This window comes from Gobius niger (genome assembly GCF_951799975.1).
Source record: "Gobius niger genome assembly, chromosome: 11".
Classification (NCBI taxonomy): domain Eukaryota; kingdom Metazoa; phylum Chordata; class Actinopteri; order Gobiiformes; family Gobiidae; genus Gobius; species Gobius niger.
In genome coordinates this window covers 10,756,253-10,776,008 of record NC_136862.1, presented here as the reverse complement: position 1 = coordinate 10,776,008, position 19,756 = coordinate 10,756,253, and the positions used below count along the sequence as shown (strand labels likewise).

The following is a 19,756-nucleotide window of genomic DNA, read 5'->3' as shown; positions in this document are numbered from 1 at the left end:
GAGACAAATGCCTGAAGATAGACAGTTTACTTTAGCTCCCAGCCCAGCACAAGACAAAGGTGAACTTCCGTTGCTTATCTAGGAATGAGTGATTTAATGCGTCTGTTGATAAAAACAGTTTGGCGAGTCTGATGTAAGTGACTGCGTTGGCACCAGGGCCACGTACCTCCTAGTGCTAAATAAAGATACACTAAAGAATAAACATAAATCAGGATATCCCATAAAGTGACCGAGCACGCCATTGTTTCAGCTCAAGTGCAGCCATCCTGACAGACAGTGCGCAGTGCGGGCCATGGGATAGAACAGGAGGTTCTCGAGCCGCCCCCAGACCCATGTGTCATGTCACAAGAGCGAAGCTGTGTTTATATAGTTATGCAATGTGACAGCTATCGGACCCCACCTCCACCCAAAAAAACAACAATAAACAGCTGCAGGTGAGAGTCTGCTGCTTTTGATAAGGTGCTTCCAGATAGACTTTACTTTGTATTAGTACTGTGACAATAACTATTAAAAGAAATCATATCAATTACAAGAGTGTATTTATTTAGGTCTACTCTGTTTGTGCCTGAACACGGTCTGCCTTTGCACAGACGCTGCAGCCCAAGGTAGAAAACCAGTTTCAGTACAATATCTAGAACAATATAATCAGTTTTCAATGTCTCTGACAGTTTATTAACCAGCTAGTATATTTAAAGGGACTATACAGAGTTTAAAAATGTTAAAACTCCCCCCCCCCCAACTGTCACTGAAAAAGTTGTTACTTCGGGTCCAAATGCCGTCATGCACAAGCTTAATGTAGAGACTGCAGTTGCGCGTAAGACCTGAGGTGGCAGTAGTGAGCATGAAATGATCAACTTGCATCTAGTCTCTGGCCTCGATAGCTCCAAACGAGGTGAAGATAGAAGCTACCAAGCTCTTCCAGGTTTTCCCTATTTAAATATGGTTACGTGAAGTGCTACACGATAAAGTGTAGTTACACAAAATTAAACAATGTGGATTTTCTAAGCGGATAAAAAGGGGAACTATATTGTAAGGCGTAATAATACCAGGAGTATTATGTACGCACAGTAAAGTGAAGATATTGCTGCGCAAACGCCGAAGTACTCCTGGTATTATTACGCCTTACAATATACTGTAGTTCCCCTTTTTATCCGCTTAGAAAATCCACATTGTTTAATTTTGTGTAACTATACTTTATCGTGTAACACTTCATGTAACCCTATTTAAATAGGGAGAGAGCTTGGTAGCTTCTATCTTCACCTGGTTTGGAGCTATAAAAGAGAGGAGAGGAGGAGAGGCTAAATGCTAACGCGTCTGTGCTGTGTTTAAGTGACAGAGGGCACACGTGAAGACCAGACAGGTACAAATGAACTCGTCTCAGCTCAGGTAAGAACATATCTCAGTATGTAAAAACCGTGGCCTGTTCCTTTAATTAGGTTAGGTTCTCCAAATCCATTCTTTGATTACCCACTGCATATTCTGTGTCGAGCCGGTCATTCGGAGCATGTTTTGTACTGATGGCAACAGTCAGTCATCCAAAATGTTACGCAGTGTGCCTTTAAGTAAATACAAAACACATCTAATTTACAAGACTTACTCCCAGTGGCACAAGTTACTTTTACTCAAGCAAGAGTACAGATACTACTTCATAAAATGACTCAACTAGAAGTAAAAAGTACCATAAAACTACACAAAGAAGAACAATACTTCTAAAAGTTACTTCCAGCCACTGCTGAAGAAGGAAGACCTCTTTCAAAGCTATGGCTAATGGGAATTCTAATGAACAAACCTGTACTAAAATAAATGTTGAAAATGGCCTAAAATCAATGGATAAGTCAGGTTAATAGAGTCTGCTTCACTTAACCTGTGGACAGGAGCTAACACATGATATCAATTAGCAAACCTCGAGGCCTGGGTCCGGAAGAAGCTCACGTGTCTAGGAATATGTTTTGTTTATGGTCTATTTATGGGTTACATTGGAGCACTGACCTGGCATGAACCTTGGGAAATTAAAGAATACCTCAGTAGGATTTCTGGCGATTCGCCCTGAAGGAAGGAGTCCATTTTGTATTTCACCCAGTGGTGGTGCATTCAAGGACGTCATCACAGTAACATCAAAGAGTTGGAGAAAATGTTGTGCAATTAAAGTGTGGGGGTGGATTAACGGGAAATGTTTCAGCACAGCGACGAAAACATGACTAACTTTAGCAGGCTTTCAGTTTACTTTTCATATTAGCCTGTGCTGATTTTTCTCAGCCTTTTTAATGTGGCTGCTTTTCTGGACACTGGTTCAGCATTTGTTGTAGTTGGACTAAATTATGCCTAAAATGGATTATGAACCATGTGTGAATCAGCAAAACAGCAAAACATAATCCTTTTTCTAAATTTTAAATGAAATTATGTCTTATTAAAATAAATAAAGTTTAAAATGGCAGATGACCCTAAGCCCAAGTTTGTACAGTTTGGTAAAAATTTGTCTTTTTCCTTGCGCTGTTGCCGTGTTGTTGTCACTTTTTGAGGTTATTTTTCATAGCTTTTCTTGTCACTTTTTATTGCATTTTCTTGTCACTTTTTATTGCATTTTTTGCCTCCATTTTGTTGTGTCTTTGTCACATTTTTGCCACTCTTTCACCAGTTTTATGTCGCTCTTTTGTTGTTGTTGTTTTTTTTACTTTTTTCCCCCTTTATTGTTTTGTTTTCATTCTCGTTTTTGTGTCCATTTTTATGCTTTTTTAAAGAAGCTTTGACATTTGGGTAAAGCCAGACTGGAAAAATGGTGCTCCGTTCAGGCAAGGGTAAAGATGTCACCTTTGCCCATACTATATTGCAGTAAATAAAAAAGGCATTCCTTCATTATTATTTTTAGCAACCATCTTTCAAAAGCCCACTGTGATAAGAAATACCGCAACAGACCGCCGTTTATTTTGATGGCCCTGATCATGTTCTTAAATAAATAGCAGGGTTAAGCACATGGTTCACTGTGAGACTAAACAAGTCCTTAATGAGTGGCTTGACCCCTCTCTACTATGTCTAGAATTTTGGAACACTACATTCACAGAAAAACAAATAAAAAAATTGGGGAGCCATGAAAAGTGCATGACAGTGTGAACAAAGACAGGGCAAGGCGAGCTTCCGAAAACAAACAGCAAATAGAGACAGATGGGTTTTCCATTGCAGCGCTGCCTTAATGAGAGGAAGCTGGGGAGTGCTTCCCAGGGATTGCATTGTGATGCTGTCCACTGTTTCACCTACAGCAGCTTGATCGAGGGAAACCTCTCATTTTGGCTCCTGTCACTGAGTTTCTTAGTTCAAGTGGTAATCCCCATCTGGATACCTGGAAAACACAACCGAGGCAGCAGGACTGAGGAGGAGGATATCTGATCAGGCCTCGAGATATGACTCAGAAGCCGTACTGCCAACTTCACTTGTTGCTCACTTTATGTTCATCCTGTTCTGGGCAATGGATTCATGGAAACTACTATTGAAAAATAAAAGTGCAAAGGGCAAGTCCAGGTCTCTGATATGCGTAGCATAATGTTGGAAAGGGGTAAACAGCTTGGAGACTTATTACAGGAAGTTTGAGAGTTTATTTTAGATAGGCCTGCATACACGTGGCCCAGATTGTTTTGTTTTCCAAAAAGCACTTACAATGTTTATAAATGGAAATCATGAATTATACACTTTCACCCTGGCTCCATTCATCTCTGTGTCACATTTCTGCTTTCTGAATTTGAAAAACCTTCGCATACAGTCTAATGCAGCTCAGAATAGAGCCTCTGCTCCCAGGAAGCTTCTGGGTTTGTCCTGGGATTCCTTAGTGTGACACGTTAGATAGTGGACATATTTCTTTTATTACTTCTCTGGACATGGCCACACTGTGCAGACTGCATGGCACCATGACAGTTAGAAAGACTTCCTGACATGAATCATAGAGGAAAATCACCTGGTTGATGACTAAACGCTCACATTTGGGCCACCAGGTAAGTCCGTCTAGCTATGGAGCCAGTCTGTATGGGACACCCCAGTGTGGCGGCGGCTGTTTGGACTATTCACTGCTCTGACATGAAAAGCCCTGTCACTGCTTCACAGAAGGAAGTTGCCTCCTACTGCACAACGTAAACTTGGCTCCAATAAGAGCATCCGTTGCCACCTTAGCGGACAACAGGAAATCTTTATTTACCTAAAAGCATCCCGTTGTTGGCCTCGGGGTGTATGACCCGTCTTGACAGACGGCAGTGCTGCGTCTATACGGAGCCGTCACAGTGCGAGAAAGTCCTTTTGTGAACAAAGCTACTATATCCTCAAGATAAACAACTGTGGCATAAAGTATGGATGCACATGTCCTGCCAGCATCCCTCCTGCGTCAGACTTTCAAACTTAGCTCTACGTCCTCTGGCATGTATTGTTTAACTTTGAGGCATTGTCTGACACTCCCATGATAAAGAAGACCAACATCTAAAGTTAGAAATAGCACCGGGCTGCACAGCACATCTTGGTATGTGACAACACCCGAGGTTTAGGCTTAAGTACAAAAACACATTTTCACCTTCAGAAACGCAGAGTTCAGACTGATTTGTCAACCCAGTCAATGGGCTTTTATTATGTTTCCAGCAACATATCCTTTTCATTCACAGTGATAGTTCAACACTTCCTTTCCCATTTACTGTCGACCCACATACAACATGCACAATAGACTGGATACATCAACTGACAGTGAGTATCAACCACCGGCACCAACAGACTGCTTGTGTACTACATAGAGAATTACCATACATTTAGCATTGCATTTCCAAGCATGTGCAAGTGATTTGTTGATTAAAACAAAGTTACAAGGATTTTAACAGTTTAATTAAAATAGTGTAATTCATTCCGATACGTATCCTGTTTCACATTTCAGTTCACACGGTGTGCACAGAGATAGATTGATGAGTGTGTACAGTACAAAGAGTACCTAAAGTCAAGTCTTTAATGGTTGGTAATAATGCGGTACAGTCAGTTCAAGGTGCATGTACTTCTCATTTTCTGTAGTTCTCTTCTTCACAGTCTCTCTTTTAATCATCTCTGTGGCCTCTGTTCATGTCCTCCATGTTGTGGGCCTCGTTGACTTGAGGAGGAGCGTTCCTGACACTGCTCCTGTGTCTGCGCCTCATTCGCTGCTCTGAAAACCAGTTGGTGACTGTCATGGCGAGGCGCAGAAGGCCCAGGCTGATGCAATGCATCTCTGAGGTGATGGGGATGTCCGAGAATAAGGCGTGGTCCCGGGACAGTAGGCTGATGCTGCTGCTGCATTCAAAGTCTTTGACAATGTTGAGAATCTCCTGGCGCTCTGCCTGCCGCGTCATCCCTCGTACATTTAACAGGGTGGACACATGCTTCTTCCTGTGGGCAGAAAGTAAGGGACAAATGAGGGCTTGTTAAAGACACAGACACTGAGTGAACTGTCATGCCCACTGGAGTTACTGTCATTAAACAGACCCCTGTCTGTATCTAAAAACGATAAGCACAGGGTAATGAGCTTTAAACCCAGAACCAACACTAGGGCAGAGGTCTTTGAACTCCTAAAAGCTGGGAACACAATACATTCCTCAAAACAAGTTGTTAGTCTGAGTTAGCAGGTCTTAGCCCAGTCACTATGTTTACTTTCTTTTCTTCCACAGCTCTTTCTCTCTATAATGTGGCACCAGTCTGGCTCCTGCTGGGTGACAGGAACAGGAAGTACTCGGCAGCAGCTTCCTGTCTGCTCCACTGAGGGTTTTGCGTCATGACGGTAGTTTGCCAACTGTCACCTGAGTGTTAACCTGCCGACAAACAACTTGCCAAAGGGCTTCAGACTCATTCATTCTCAAAACACTGCCTCTCAGTGCTCCCAAAATAGCCAGGTTAATGTAGATATGTTTCCGTGTTTCTTTTCCGTGTTTTGATCTATTGTGTCAACAGAAAATAGAAAAACCTCATACAGGCCTTTAGTGCATGGCTCTGTGCCAAAAAAAGCAGAGTCGATATGTAGCAGTAAGCATAAAATAATATATGTCCGTTGGGGTAATGCACAGAACAGTATGTTGTTATAGATGCTTCCTGGAGACAAGAGAAATCTTTCAAATCAGCGATACATGTGTATATCTGTGCTGTGCTCTCACCGTATATCTGGAAACTCTTTCACCAGGACAGCAACCTCCACTTGAATGGACGGAGTGTCCTCTAACAGAATGATGTCTGCCAAGTGACAGAGGATGCTGTCCAACCAGGAGGCATTGGACTCCTAAAAAAATCACACATTCATGTCAATAAAAACACAAAGGAATTTTGCTAAACTAAAATCTCTTTCCCGAGACAGAAAAAGAGTGTCTCAGTACTATTATGTGCAATGGATAAAGCGATTTAAAGGTATTTATTTCATTAAAACTGTGTAGGAAGAAGAGATACACAGCTTTGTCAAAGGAACACAGTAATAGTGTTAAAATAAATACCACAAAATATGCAAAATAATGCAATGAGGTGGACAGCTTCACACAGCCAAGAAAATGAACAGACGATACACTGTCAACGATCTAGTATCGTTGCCCTTGACAAAATATTTCTAAAGCTCTAAAAAAAAAAGCTTTTACAATTGAACTGGTTATTCAACACATTTATATATATTTTTTTTCTACCCTTTTTGTGAGTGTCAATATTTTCAAGCTTTATTTGAATCAAAGTTGAATAAAAGGTTGTTTTGTGGCACAGGATTTCAGAAAGTCATAAATCTACATCAGATCTGGTGTTTTTTCCTAGACCTGTTTTCTTCACACTCCGGAAAATAAAACTGAATTCTTGGCTTGGCATTCACTAAAAATAACAGCATCTATTTTAGAAAGCCATTAAAACCATATCCTTATTCCCAAGTTGCCAGTTTCCATAGACACTTGAGCGGCTCCTCAGTGAAAAGCGGACATCAAGGCCATCCCAGAGTACATCAAAGCGGGCCAGCTGACAGGAACAGGAAGTTCCTTCTGAACACAGCAGCTTCCTGTTGTCAGCCGAGGTGACGGACACTTGTTTGAACTGGTGCACAGATCGAGGGCAAATGCCATGCTGTCAGGCCCAGTTTCTCTACACCCACTTCCCCTTCTCTGCAAAGACTAACGCAAATCCACTCCATCTCTCTCCATCTCACTGACAGACCCATTTTTCAGGGATCAGCCCTCATCAACACTGTATGAGTTATTCCTAACCTAGGAAGTGAGAGGGTCAGTCTCCCATCCCTGATAAGACTTGTTTGGAAAACTATATTTAATTTATGAGTTACATTTTGTGAGCGCTCACCAGGTCCTTAAAGAGTCCTCTGAGCTGCTTAGCCTCATCTTGTAAACGAAAAGCCATCCTCTTTCTCATCTTGGACGAGGTACAGATGATGCGTCCTCGCATGATAGCGCGAACATACTCTACCATCACACGGCGGTGTACCTCCCCGACTAGAGTCTGTCAGATCATACAAATGATAAGAGATAATAAATACGGTGAATGCAGAAATGCATGCTCAAAATCTTAACCAGCCAATAAGTTTAACCTGATAGGGCGGCGGGTCCATCCTTCTGAACTTCTTGAAGTGCTGTTTGATGCTGGCCACAATGGCTTCAAATGCTTCTGCGTTGTTCAGCCACTTTCTCTTAATGAGTTTTTCAAAAAAAGGCTGTGACAAGGCAAAGAAATATGAGTATAGGAGCAAACCAGTGATTTTGATGATTGCTAGAAGAGGTGCTCATACCCTGATGTGCTCGAACAGCCTGTCAGCCAGCACCCGCACGGACTGGTTGATGATCCTGTCCATGGAGGAGTTGGCTCTCTGGGCTGTGTCTTCACTGACCTGTGGGTCACACTGCCTGCAGCGCTCCACAAAGGACCTTCAATATGGCAAATACATTTTTACAGTCCTGATTAAGAGATCTTTCAGAAATCGACGAAGACAAAGAGAAAAACTTACCTTAGAGGAGGGCAGCAGTTAACCAGCGCGATGGTCCTGGAAACATATCCGTCCCCTCTGTCTCCAAACTCTGCCTGAGTGTCATGAAACATCTCCACCTTCCTCTGAAAGCTACAAATGAATTTCAAGTTAAATCTTTGTGTTTTCTTTGTTGACCTAATCACATTGTGATCTTTGCAAGTTTGACTTTGTTTTATTTTAATTTAAGAAAGAGATGGTTCCAAATCAGATAATGTTATAGAACTGCATACTACATTAAGTGTGGTTCAGGTGGACTTGATTGACCCTGTATGGAAATTTGTCCACTGCATTTGGGAACACTAATAAAGAAAAATGTGATGAAATAATAATGCCCACATATTAAATGAGTACACTTACTTATAGAGAAAGTCGGCCAATCCAATCAGACTGCAGCGGGCTACCCTTGCTCCCAAGAACTGGTTCACAGATGTGGATCTGTCGAGGTCCTCCTTTAACCTCTGAATTAAAAAGAGAGTTGGTTATACGCATCCGTACATGGTGTTGCTAATGCCTCTTGTATGACAAAAAAAAACAGCAAAGTCACTTTATACCTGTATGACAGATCGTGCGAGATGGCACTGCCACTCTTCTATGTGCAGAGTCTGGGCCCATCTCCGCTCCTCTTCATCCAAAATGTGGATCAGTTCAGTTGTCACGTTGTCCTTAAAATGATCAAACAAAATATAGAAATGAGGACCAAAATGTTATGGATAAACTCAAATCAATGAGTCATTTGTAAGTGAACAAACCTTGACAATATTCAGGCAGTTTTGCTCGAGCCGTTCCACAGTGTCTTGGAGCAGGATGGGTTCCAGTGTTGAATAGTTGATTGGTGTTTTTGATCCAATGTATCCCAGGACATCTCTGTAATAAAAAAAATACAATTCTGGTCAGCATATACAAAGAATTGAGAGTTAACCATTGACCAATGCCCTGTATTGCACCTGTTGTAGATGTTGTAGAACCAGTCCAACAGTGAGTAGACATCTGTGATTTGCAGTGGTCCACTGGTGATGGTGCGTAGGCGCTTGGCTACTGCTTTGTGGTAGCTCTCCACATAAACCTGAAAGGCAGAAAACTCCTCAGGATAAATGGCCACCGCGTTCCTCCTGGCAGCGTCAATGTCGTCCACCATACGACTGCGGAGCCGCTCTAGGTAGTTAGCCAACTGTCCTGCTGTGGAGTTCATCTGCAGGGGCAAGCTCCAGTCTGCCGCCTCTGCCACAGCTTGCCTCCACTTGGTTTTGAAGCGTCTGGGGCGATGGCTTGGCTGTGACTGGAAGCTATCTCGCTCTGGTTTGGTCTCCTCTCTGAAGGCCCAGGCAGCATCAGCGTGCTCTTCCTGTTGGATCACCAGGACCACGAGGCCGAGGTTGGGGCCGGCAGTGGGCTGACGGAGAGACTCCCTAACCACGTCCCACATCTCCTTCTGGAGAGCTTCATACAGCAGCTCCACATCTTTGACTTTGCGCCGACTGGAGTCTAGAGTGGCATTGGAGCTGAGAGATTCCTCCAAAGACTGTGCAGACAATGGGAAGAGGCCAGGCGGAGTACTGGGGCATGTGCTTGGTGTTAAAGTTGGACTGGCTGAAGATGGCAGTTGGGACAGCAGCTCACACTCGCGCTCAAGCTCCTGCATGTGTGTGTCGGCAAGGAGAAGGTCTCGGTGGTTGACCAAGTGTAAAATCTCCAGAACTGGAAACGACACAAAAGCAGGAACATGTTGATTTGTCAAAGATCAGAGGGAGTGCTTGTTTGTTATTATGTTGTTGCTTAGTTGTGCATGTGCCTGCCTGACAAACAGAGCTATTTCTTGCTGTAGTCGCAAACTCATGTTGTGTATATGTTGCTGGGTCTCCTGCAGGGAGTCTAAACAGAAGCTTGGTTGAAAATCTATGCAGGGGAACCTGGGTGTGAGGAAGTGCAGTCATTTCCTGATTTCACAGCCTGGTGGTGATTGAACCCAGTGACTCAGGGATCTGGGGATCTTTAGCCTCATTAGAATTGTCTAGGTGCAGGAGGAAGCCTTGATTAGGCTAAACAAGGAAGTTTCCAAAAGAATGAAAGTGCTGTGGATCTTCGTAGGATGCTTGGTATGGAAAGATAATGTTTATTACCTGAAAGGGGCTCCCTAGTTTTGGCCACAGGCTCCTCCTCCACCGTTTCCTCAGAGCCCTCCTGAGAGCCCTTGTCCGACATGGATTCTCTCTTCAGCTTGCCCAGACTGACTATCCTGAGGAAGGATGGTCGCCTGCATGCCTCCGCCTCAGTGTTTATACTCAGGTCCCCACAGGGCAGGCTCTCTCTGCGCTCCTCTTTACGCCGCCCCGTAAACCTGGCAACAAAAGATAACACCTCTTTCATTACACTTCACAATGCTTTTCAGACAATACATATGTGAACATGCGTAACGCCGACTGATTAGTGGAACGTATGGAATGCTACATATTAAACATCTGCTAAACCAATGCTGCACATAACCGTGATGGCTGACTTGGTTATAAATAGTCCATTCAGCTAGAGCAGTAAGTGCAAAACAAGCTACAAGCAACAAAAGCTGTTCCGAAGATAAACAAGTGGTAATAGAGCATTACATAAGTTCTCAGGAAATAAGTACAATATAGTGCAGGCAAGGCATTCTATTGCTCAAGGTGGCTGGTTTTGCGACTAAAACACCAGGTCAGTGTCAAATACAGTGAAATTAAAGGCTCTGAGCCCTGTTTTCTAATAGTGGAATGAAATTTGTTTCCATTAAAGCACACTTTTGTGGAAAAAAACAACACCTTTGTTCACTGTGCATCTGATAATAAAACATACGTATTGATTGTGAACTGTTTGCTGCTTATAAAATTCATCCCTGAAGAAAGCTTAGGAAATTGGACCAGTTTAAATGTCGCTTCTTTGATCGTCAACAAAATATAAGGTAGAGGCCCTTCAATAGCTGTTCAAACACTATGAAATTATTCCTCAGCCCTCTTCTGACCTATCTTAACATATTGTGAGCTGTTGACAATATCACGATTTCTTGCTCTGCATCCTCTCAGTTCTCTGTTGTGTGTCTTTATGATTGAATTTCTTTATTCACGTTTTTGGGGATGATGTTACACATTTTGAGCGCAGTGTCGTTGTGTCCTCACCGCAGCAGAGTCATGATCTTCCCCTCAGAGCCTCTGCGGACTCCTTTCCTCTTCTCCCTCTCCGTGGGCAGCGTGTTTGAATCCCCCGGGCTGTAATGGGGCGTGCTGTTGCTCCACACGTTGCGCCCCGATATCCGCAGCCCCTTCCCCAATTTCCCGAGGGTTTTGAGGGGGGACACGCCACAGATCCGCTCCAGCGTCCCCTTGAGAGGCTTGGCTTTGGGGTTGCCCGCACCATGCCGCTCCGTGTTCACCTCGTTTTCCTCCTCCTCTCCATCTCGGCGGGGTTTAAACGGCTGCTCTCCCATGATGAGGCCCATGTCTGCGTTTCTGTCGCCGTCGTCTAAATCGACGTCTTCAAACGGATTTAAGTTCTTGTTCAGGTCTTTGAGGTCGTTGAGATCTTTTAAGTCATTGAGGTCGTTCAGGTCCCTCCAGTCCAAGTCCAGCTTGGGCAGGATCAGCTCTCCGTTCAGCCTGGGGAATTCGTGGCAGCTCTTGGACCTCCCTGGGAGCTTTTTCAAAATGGGCATACTTGCACGGTCAGTTTGAACAATCTGGAAAAGAGGAACAGGGAAATAACTTAATGATTTCCCTCTCAACAAGGGTACGTAAATGCTTTGATGAAGTGTAGAAAAACGTTCATCCGGCTGTACATCAGCTGTCAGAAAGATTATACAAGTCAGATCAAAACATCCTTTCCCATGGTGGTTATATAATGTACTTCACTTAGCAAATAGGAAGCACGTATTCAAAACATTGGCCCATTCACACGTGCCCAACTACCACCTTTAGTAAATATTATACTCTGAAAAAACAAATAACTTTGACCTAAAACTCAAAAGTGCCACCAGACAAATAATCAAAAATGTATTGAAAGGATGAAGCAAAATGTAAATGATCAAAAACTTTGACATATTGACCTTTAAGCGAGGATTTATTACTGCAGAAACCTGAAGAAAACCTGAAGCATTCAAACACTAAAGTGAACCTTTTAAACTTCTTTATCATTATTGCATGGGGTCAATCGACAGGTGACTTAAATGAAGCTTGCTGAATAGCTATAGTTATAGTTAGTAATAAATTAAATAATCTTAGAGGCAGTTTTATTCTGATAAATTACACTTTGGTCAATTTAAAGATGCACTATGTAACTTTTTAGTTGGTATTAGTGCATATTGACCTTTTAGTGCGTTGTTAGCATGGTGCCTCTACTTTCCATCACAGTGGCCTCTATGCTCCTTTAGAGTTTTAGAGACCACCGGAATTGAAAGTAAAGGTGCCATGCTAACCACTCATACAACCGTTAAAAAGTTCCATAATGCACCTTTAAAGAATATCTTTGAGTAAACTTTTATAGCTGAATTGTTCATATAATTGATTTTTAGAAAAGCAGCTTATCATTCTAAAATAAAAGAGACATTGTTTAACATTAACATTTTACCATTAAATTGCTTTATGCTCTTGAAAAAATAGAAAATCTGACTAAAAAGGGCAAAAGCTTTATCTCAGTATGATGCAAAGTATAAGATCTTCAACACTCTAGCTGAGAACAGCAGCTGAAGCATCTCTCTATAAACAGGTCTGTGCCGCTATTACATTACAAAACTACTTGTAAAAACCTATAGGTAAAATACCTGTCTGAGCCCCTTCAGAAACATAAACTCAGTATAAACTAAACCCCATGAAGTACACGGATGGCCCACAAACAGAGTGAAAAGCTTTGAATACAAAGTGTACCTGGTTACTGTAGCCAGTGTCAGAACTCTGTCATCCTGGAGTGTGCCGTGAGTGCGGGCTGCTGGGCTGTGGACGGCGCGTGTGCGACTGACCACAGACAGAGTGTGTCTGAAAGTACTGGCGGCCCAGGAGAGCAATGTGGCTGCCTGTGGCTTCCTGATGTGCTCTATTGTGGTGGTAGGTGATATGTTTTCCTGAGGAAAGGCCCGTCCCGTCCTCTCTGCCTCCTCCTACGCCACTGTCCCCCCTCTCCCCCACCTCCTCCCCCAAGAGACCTGGCTAATTACAATAATTGCCTTAACTGCACAGGAGAGGAACACAGTGATGACATGTACTGCTTGAGGCATCACACATGGATGCATGAATGTTCTGTGGGCTATACACTGACCTCTCTATCTGCACAATAAGAAGGCTGAAGATGATTCTGTTGTCATGGCCTTGAATCCAAATTCCATTCATCTTTCATGAGCCGTCCGTTCTCAGCGGAAGACTTTAAGTGGACAGACCAGGTCTGAGCGCTGCTGCTATAGTGTCAGTTTTATTACAGGCTGTCAAGGTCGGTGTAGTCAAGGCAGGGCTCTAGTGTCACATAAAGTACATATAAGTACAATGGATATACCATGAGAGGGATGTGCATGTACCTGCCACAGAGAAGTACTCCACTGCCAAGTGGAAACAGCAGCAAAGTGAAGCATCAGGGAAAGCTATTTAGTTGGTCCAGCTCTGCCCCCTAGTGTTCAGAAAGACATCATACTGTATTATGAGCTTTTTATAAAATGTTAACATGTTACTTGTTATTTATCATTAATATATATCATAGATATAGAGACAACATAATACCTTATCCAATACAGTTTGCTAAAGTGCTGCTCACTTCTGGCTGCGAACTGAAGCTTAGAGGCCTCATCCCTAATTGATTTTAATACAAACATTGAAAGAGGAAGCCACTACATTAAAAGGCTTATTGTGATCCAAACGCATTCCTCATTTTTCAAACAAATGTGTTGCATCCAAATATTTCATAGGGACGGGTTCACAGGCACATTTCACAACTTGCAGGGTCACTTTTCAGAAGTAGCATTACACAGAAATGCAAGAAAACTTGCCCATGGATTAATGAAATTGATCCAAATGCTTTATAATTAGATGATGCAGTGTTGTCCCCATAAATGTCTGAGTTTACAATACACTAAAAGAGAAACTAGTTCAGGTACAGTGCCTTTAACAAAGAAGTCTGCTAAACACTTAATAATTTTCTAGTCTTTGCACTCCACTCACCTCTGCCTGCATTGTCACTGAGCGCCACAGAGCTGCATTCATCAAGTTCATCACCTATTGTTGGCCTGAAAATGCACGCCATGATGTCTCACAATCATCCCTATGAAAGACGCCATGTGTGGACTTGTCTCCTCCAGAGCTGGCTTATCTCTCCAGTCTTCGTGTTGATATGGAGGGTCTATGATGTAGGACCAAATACATGTCACTAGAGGGCAGTGGCCATAACACTATCACTTTTCAGTAGACTTTGGCCTATACCTGGCAAACTGGAGGCGGCATCTAGTCTTCGAGAAACATGTTGAACTGCATGCCACTAGTACCGACACACAAGTCCCAAAATAGATCAAGCATACCCTCAAACCTCTTTGTCATGCATGAGAAGGAGAACAAATGTCCCCAACACATGATAAAAATCACAAGGGCAACACAATGCATTGTTTTAATGCTTTAATGGCTTTGTAATTGAAGCTAAATAATAGACTCAATAACAAACTTTTTATTCTCTTGGGGATATTCATGTACAAGTTCAACTCAAAGTGCTGTTTACATCGGTGACAGAGGAGTGTGCTTCTGAAAGACAACATTTGTGCAGGTTATAGGGCTCAGCAACATTTTATTCTTGCAAATGAGTGACGTTGCACTTTCTTTTGCCATGGAAAGGACTTAAGCCAAACAAGGAATAGTTTCATGGATATTTCATACAGTGCATTAATCGTCTTGAAGAGGTACAGCAGGCTGCTACAGTATTAGTACGATAAATATATGTTAAAAACTTCCCATGTGCCAGTGTGTGTTAAAAGTCCTAAAGGGTCTTGTTGGGGCCCCGCACGTGCTGGTGGGGGTTGTTGAAGTGGTACGGCTCGTGGCGGTAGTGGCCGTGGGAGATGACCGGATGCTCAATGCCTACAGTCTGCAGCTCTTCCTGCTTGTGCATTCCATTCAGCTTCTCCACTAACTCCCTGATGAAGCTCTGCAGAGAACATCAGCAGGTCAAATGGCAGCTTACACACTATTTAATTACAGAGTAGTTCAGGCTGTTAAGCTGGGGGGAAAATAAACTATCTTTAGATTGCTCTGGAGAGAACAGGGGCGGCGAACACGCAGCTCAGGAGTCACGTGTGGCTTTTTAGGTCAGATTTGGTACATTTAAAAAAAACGGTGTCAACTATTGTTTGAGAGAGAAGCAATTTAATAACAAGGTAGCTCAAAGCGCTACACTGTCGTCACATTCACTCCAGACTCTGTGAGGGTAAGCAACTATTGTAGCCAAAGCTGCCCTAGGGTATCGAATCGAGGCTACCAATCTGCACCATCACCATCAACCAGTGTTAATTATGTCGACTAAAATATTTAGTCTTAATTTTAGTCAAAGTGATATTATTGACGACTAAAATTGGACTATAACTAAATTAAAAGTTTTTCGTGAGACTAAAATAAGACTAAATAAAAATGAAAAGGAGAGACTAAAATCATCCAAACTTATACTGACCGTCTGAAAGAGCCTCAGATCATGTAAATTCTCTGCCAAAGGACCAGCTCTGAGCTTTGTTCATGTGGGAGAAGCTCCATGAAGCAGAGGACCTGATTATAATGAATATTATAAATGCAAAGTCGACTAAATTTATCTTAAAATTAGTCAATTAAATTTACATGCAATTTTAGTCGACTAAAACTAGACTAAAATTGAACATATTTTCTTGACTAAATCGCGACTAAAATTGAATCACATTTTTGTCAAAAGACTAAAACTTACTTAAAATATGTTGTCAAAATTAACACTGCCATCAACCACTCTCTCACACAGGCAAGGCGGGTGAAGTGTCTTGCCAAAGGGCACAATGACAGTCTGCACCTGCAGTGGCCGGGATTCAAACCAACAACCTCTAGGTTAAAGGACCACCCGCTCTTGAGCCGCTATTGCTCCCAAGTGTCTCAGAGGGTAGAGTCGAAACAATAATAGATTTAACAAATAAATCAAATGCAGTCCCAGTCAGAGCAGAACAGCAGAAAATGTCACTATGATGATCACATTATATTAAATCACAATACAGCTAAAATACAGAGGTTGCACTTCATTTCTATACAAACTATGAAGCTTAACTGACAATGTAAAATTATAATGATCACATTATATTTAATCACAACAAACTACCACCCCTGGATCTCACAAATGGCCTTTGCAGCTCGTCACAGGACCAGGAACATTTCTAGTTAGCCATTCCTCCTCTAGTAAGTACTTTTAACTACCTACTAACTACTCATTCTCTTTCATATTAGGCCAACAATAATAAAAAACATAAACTAGGAGAATAATTGATAATTTACAGTGTATTTAGATTTTGAATCATGAAGGAGTAGTCCCTGCATCTGCAACTCATTGTTGCTATTTACAAAAATACGTCTGACACAACGGCGGCTGCAGCAGAATCTCAGGTCACTGCCTTTAGTGTGACAGATCCCCAAGTAAACTCTGCTGAACTCAGATTGACTCTCCTCTATTCACAATCATTACTCAACTCGCCGAAAGCCCGTTGCACTTTTGGCTCGGACAGCTCATTCTTCCATTGCTGAAGTCTTGCAACATATTCCTCTCCTCCCCTAAGACATCTCTACTTGTTTGGTTATGAGGGAACTAGGTCAGCACGTAGTTATGCAGAAAAGCACAAACAACAACTTTACGATGTCAATATTAAAGGATAAAATGACATAGATTCCATCCACCTTTTCCTCTTTGACCCCTGGCCTTTTGTCTTTTTAAAATAAATCGAAGCTAGGTATGGGAATGTCTTGTCATGTTTATATACAGTCAGTACAGACACACCCAGCTGTTTTGCCTATGCATCATTTGCATCTTTGAACAGAGCGAGTGGCAGTGTCTAGAAAGCATCATTGTTTTAGGGATAAAATGCAAAGAAACTTTTTTTAAAAAGGCACAGAAAGCCTTTGTTAAGGTGACAATGGGAAGGACGCTCATACTGTACCTCTGTGTTGCTATTGCACTTTTGTAGAACTTCCTGTAAAATCAAGAGTAAAAGTTAGACAATCGATTAACTACATTGCAAAATAATCTCTTATACCTGTAACTTTTTAATCCTTTCCCCATCATTTGGCATGTCAATAAGCTCGTCAATCATCACCTCCTCTGGCATGTCACTCTCCTAACAGAGACAAAGCATTCAAACAGTTATTTGTAATTAAAAGTAATACAAATGAATGGGTAAGCCTCTTCTTTTCTTCTTGTGAAAGCTGCTATAGGCTGGTACAATGAGACACTGTAACATTCATGTACAGTCCGGTGGAACAGAGGCCAAGTCAGTCTGAACAAACAGCTTTTGTACACTGGGAGGACTGTCCCGTCGTCCCATCCTCGCATTCTGCTCAGAGTGTAGCCAGGCCAGGACAGAGGCACTGGGGGGGACAGTTGCTTATACTAAAAGTCAGAATCAATGGAGTGAAAGGAAATGCTACTTTTGTCCATCCATAGCTGCGGCAATTCAGGAATATATTACTAGTTTTAAACCACAGTCACAGGATAGGGTACAATAACATAGTAACGGTGTCATAACATGGTAATACGGGTAAATACAAAGTAAATTCTCACAGAAACCGGAGACACATCTGTCATTCTACTGTATTTCCCGGTAATATCCTTGACCCTAACCCTGAATTAACCTTGTAATTTATTGGCATACTATTGTGTCTGGAACAACAAGGAAATCGCGCTGCAAAATACATCCTTCATTTTCCGACATGCCATGCAACTTCCATCCTATTACTGGGTTGTAAATAAACCTAAATCGTCTCTGTTTTGAATCCATGGCTTGAGAAGTCTGTGCAAGAGAAAAATATATATGAGTTTTCTGACCATTTTTTCTCTTCATTGTGAAATCAGCTTGTAACATTTCTCCACCACTCCCAGCATTTCCTCCTTGGCCTCAAATACTGGGCCGTGGCCTCTCCTCCGGTGGTGTGCAGCTGATGCATTGTTTACCTCTGGGGACCTACAGCCTCCTTCCTTTTCCACATAATTCATTATTTTCGACACTAACTCTGCCCTTGTAAGGCAGTGAGACAGGGACAGGGACATGTCGCGGGACAACACTGAGACACACATATACAGTTGGCCTTGTATGGAGAGGCAGACTAAGCCCACCTAACCTTCTCTTAAAACACCCCATACACACCAGCCCCTCGTCCACATGCGATAATATTAAATGATGGCTAGATATTACAGCTTATCTTTAGTGTTGTACTTTGAGCTGATATTCTGCATCTTCACAAACCTGTAAATCATATCAAATTAGTAAATCATTAAACGCTGCTTCGAAGCAGAGGAGGTAAATTATATTAATAGTCATATGAAATCAAACGGCACGGCACGGTAGTACAGTGATTAGCGCTCGTGCCTCACAGCTAGAAGGTCCCGGGTTCGATTCCCATCTGGACGGGGCCTTTCTGAGTGGAGTTTACATGGTCTCCCCGTGTCTCCTCCGTGTACTCCGGTTTCCCCTACCACTAAAAACATGTACAATAGGCCAGGATGAACGAGCGTGTGGGAGAGAGTGCGCATGGGGGACGAAGGATGGAAATTAAAGGCTACTATCCGGCTTGTTCATTAACATGCGCTGTCCCTACCAACTAAACTACATTTTATAGTAAGTCACACTAAAGGTAATCATTTAATTGAAATCTATGAAGTCAAGTTCATTTGTTAAGTTTTCACAAACCTTCTCCTCTGAGTTTTTAGTAGCCAGCACTGCTGCTCACCCGTCCAGAACTTTTTAGTATCCAGAATTGCCTGTTCTTAGTATTAAGCATTTCCCCTCACTTACCAGAAGTTAGGAGTATCCAGCATTGACCCTCACATACCAGAAGTTAGGAGTATGCAGCATCTCCCCTCACCTGTCCAGAAGTTGTTGGTATCCAGCATTTCCCCTCACGTGACCAGACATTCTTAGTATCAAGCATTGCCCCTCACTTTCGAAGTTCCTCGCATTGCCTCTCACTTACCAGAAGATCTTTGCATCCAGCATTGCCCCTGGCCTGACCACACGTTTTTACTATCGAGCATTGCCCCTCACCTGTCCAGAAGCTGTTAGTATCAAACATTGCCCCTCACCTGTCCAGGAGTTCTTAGTATCAAGCATTGCCCCTCACCTGTCCAGAAGCTGTTAGTATCAAGCATTGCCCCTCACCTGTCCAGAAGCTGTTAGTATCAAACATTGCCCCTCACCTGTCCAGAAGCTGTTAGTATCAAGCATTCCCCCTAAACTGTCCAGGAGTTCTTAGTATCCAGCATTGCCCCTCACCTGTCCAGAGTACAGCTGGTCTAAACACTCGTCAATCCACTTCTCCACGTCCAGTCTCCTCTGCAGCTCTTTCCGGTTGTACTTGACCGTAACTCGTGCCTGTCTCTTGGGGACGTTGCCGCCGTGCAGCTCATCAAATTCTGGGTCAAACTCCAAAGTCTGGCCATCGTCTTCGCTCTCGACCGGCGGACTGGCCCTGTCAGCAGCCATGCTGTGTCTGCGCTGGTCTGACTGGATACTCCGCTCTGGGGCAGCAGAGACCGCGCACTGACGGCGCACTGATTCTTCTGCGGTCTGTTTCACGTGAGCGC

General features: G+C 42.8%; 2 protein-coding genes across 2 annotated transcripts; both read right to left on the bottom strand.

Annotated features, from left to right (window-relative positions):
• Positions 1-4,614: 4,614 nt before the first annotated feature.
• On the bottom strand, positions 4,615-12,988 carry exoc3l2a (exocyst complex component 3-like 2a). Its single transcript, XM_079566208.1, has 13 exons — positions 12,859-12,988; positions 11,119-11,675; positions 10,099-10,316; positions 8,926-9,676; positions 8,731-8,845; positions 8,533-8,643; positions 8,339-8,439; positions 7,961-8,071; positions 7,745-7,880; positions 7,547-7,669; positions 7,303-7,458; positions 6,138-6,259; positions 4,615-5,379 (listed from the first exon to the last, which is right to left on the bottom strand). Exons 2-13 carry the CDS (start codon positions 11,649-11,651, stop codon positions 5,052-5,054), a joined length of 2,805 nt encoding a protein of 934 aa, XP_079422334.1. The 5' UTR covers positions 11,652-11,675; positions 12,859-12,988; the 3' UTR covers positions 4,615-5,051.
• Positions 12,989-14,684: 1,696 nt separating this feature from the next.
• Positions 14,685-19,719, bottom strand: ppp1r14aa (protein phosphatase 1, regulatory (inhibitor) subunit 14Aa). The gene is made up of 4 exons (XM_079566240.1): positions 19,446-19,719; positions 17,214-17,294; positions 17,118-17,150; positions 14,685-15,106 (listed from the first exon to the last, which is right to left on the bottom strand). The coding sequence occupies exons 1-4, from the start codon at positions 19,653-19,655 to the stop codon at positions 14,939-14,941; spliced, it is 492 nt and encodes a 163-aa protein (XP_079422366.1). The 5' UTR covers positions 19,656-19,719; the 3' UTR covers positions 14,685-14,938.
• Positions 19,720-19,756: the final 37 nt, after the last annotated feature.

Coding starts and splice junctions, on each gene's coding strand:
- exoc3l2a (XM_079566208.1), bottom strand. CDS start 11,651: ATGCCCATTTTGAAAAAGCTCCCAGGGAGGTCCAAGAGCTGCCACGAA. Junction 8,072..8,338: donor TTGGCCGACTTTCTCTATAA/GTAAGTGTACTC, acceptor ATTCATTTGTAG/CTTTCAGAGGAAGGTGGAGA. Junction 7,670..7,744: donor GGCTGTTCGAGCACATCAGG/GTATGAGCACCT, acceptor GCCTTGTCACAG/CCTTTTTTTGAAAAACTCAT.
- ppp1r14aa (XM_079566240.1), bottom strand. CDS start 19,655: ATGGCTGCTGACAGGGCCAGTCCGCCGGTCGAGAGCGAAGACGATGGC. Junction 17,295..19,445: donor ACCAGCTGTACTCTGGACAG/GTGAGGGGCAAT, acceptor TGTCTCTGTTAG/GAGAGTGACATGCCAGAGGA. Junction 17,151..17,213: donor AAAGGATTAAAAAGTTACAG/GTATAAGAGATT, acceptor TTGATTTTACAG/GAAGTTCTACAAAAGTGCAA.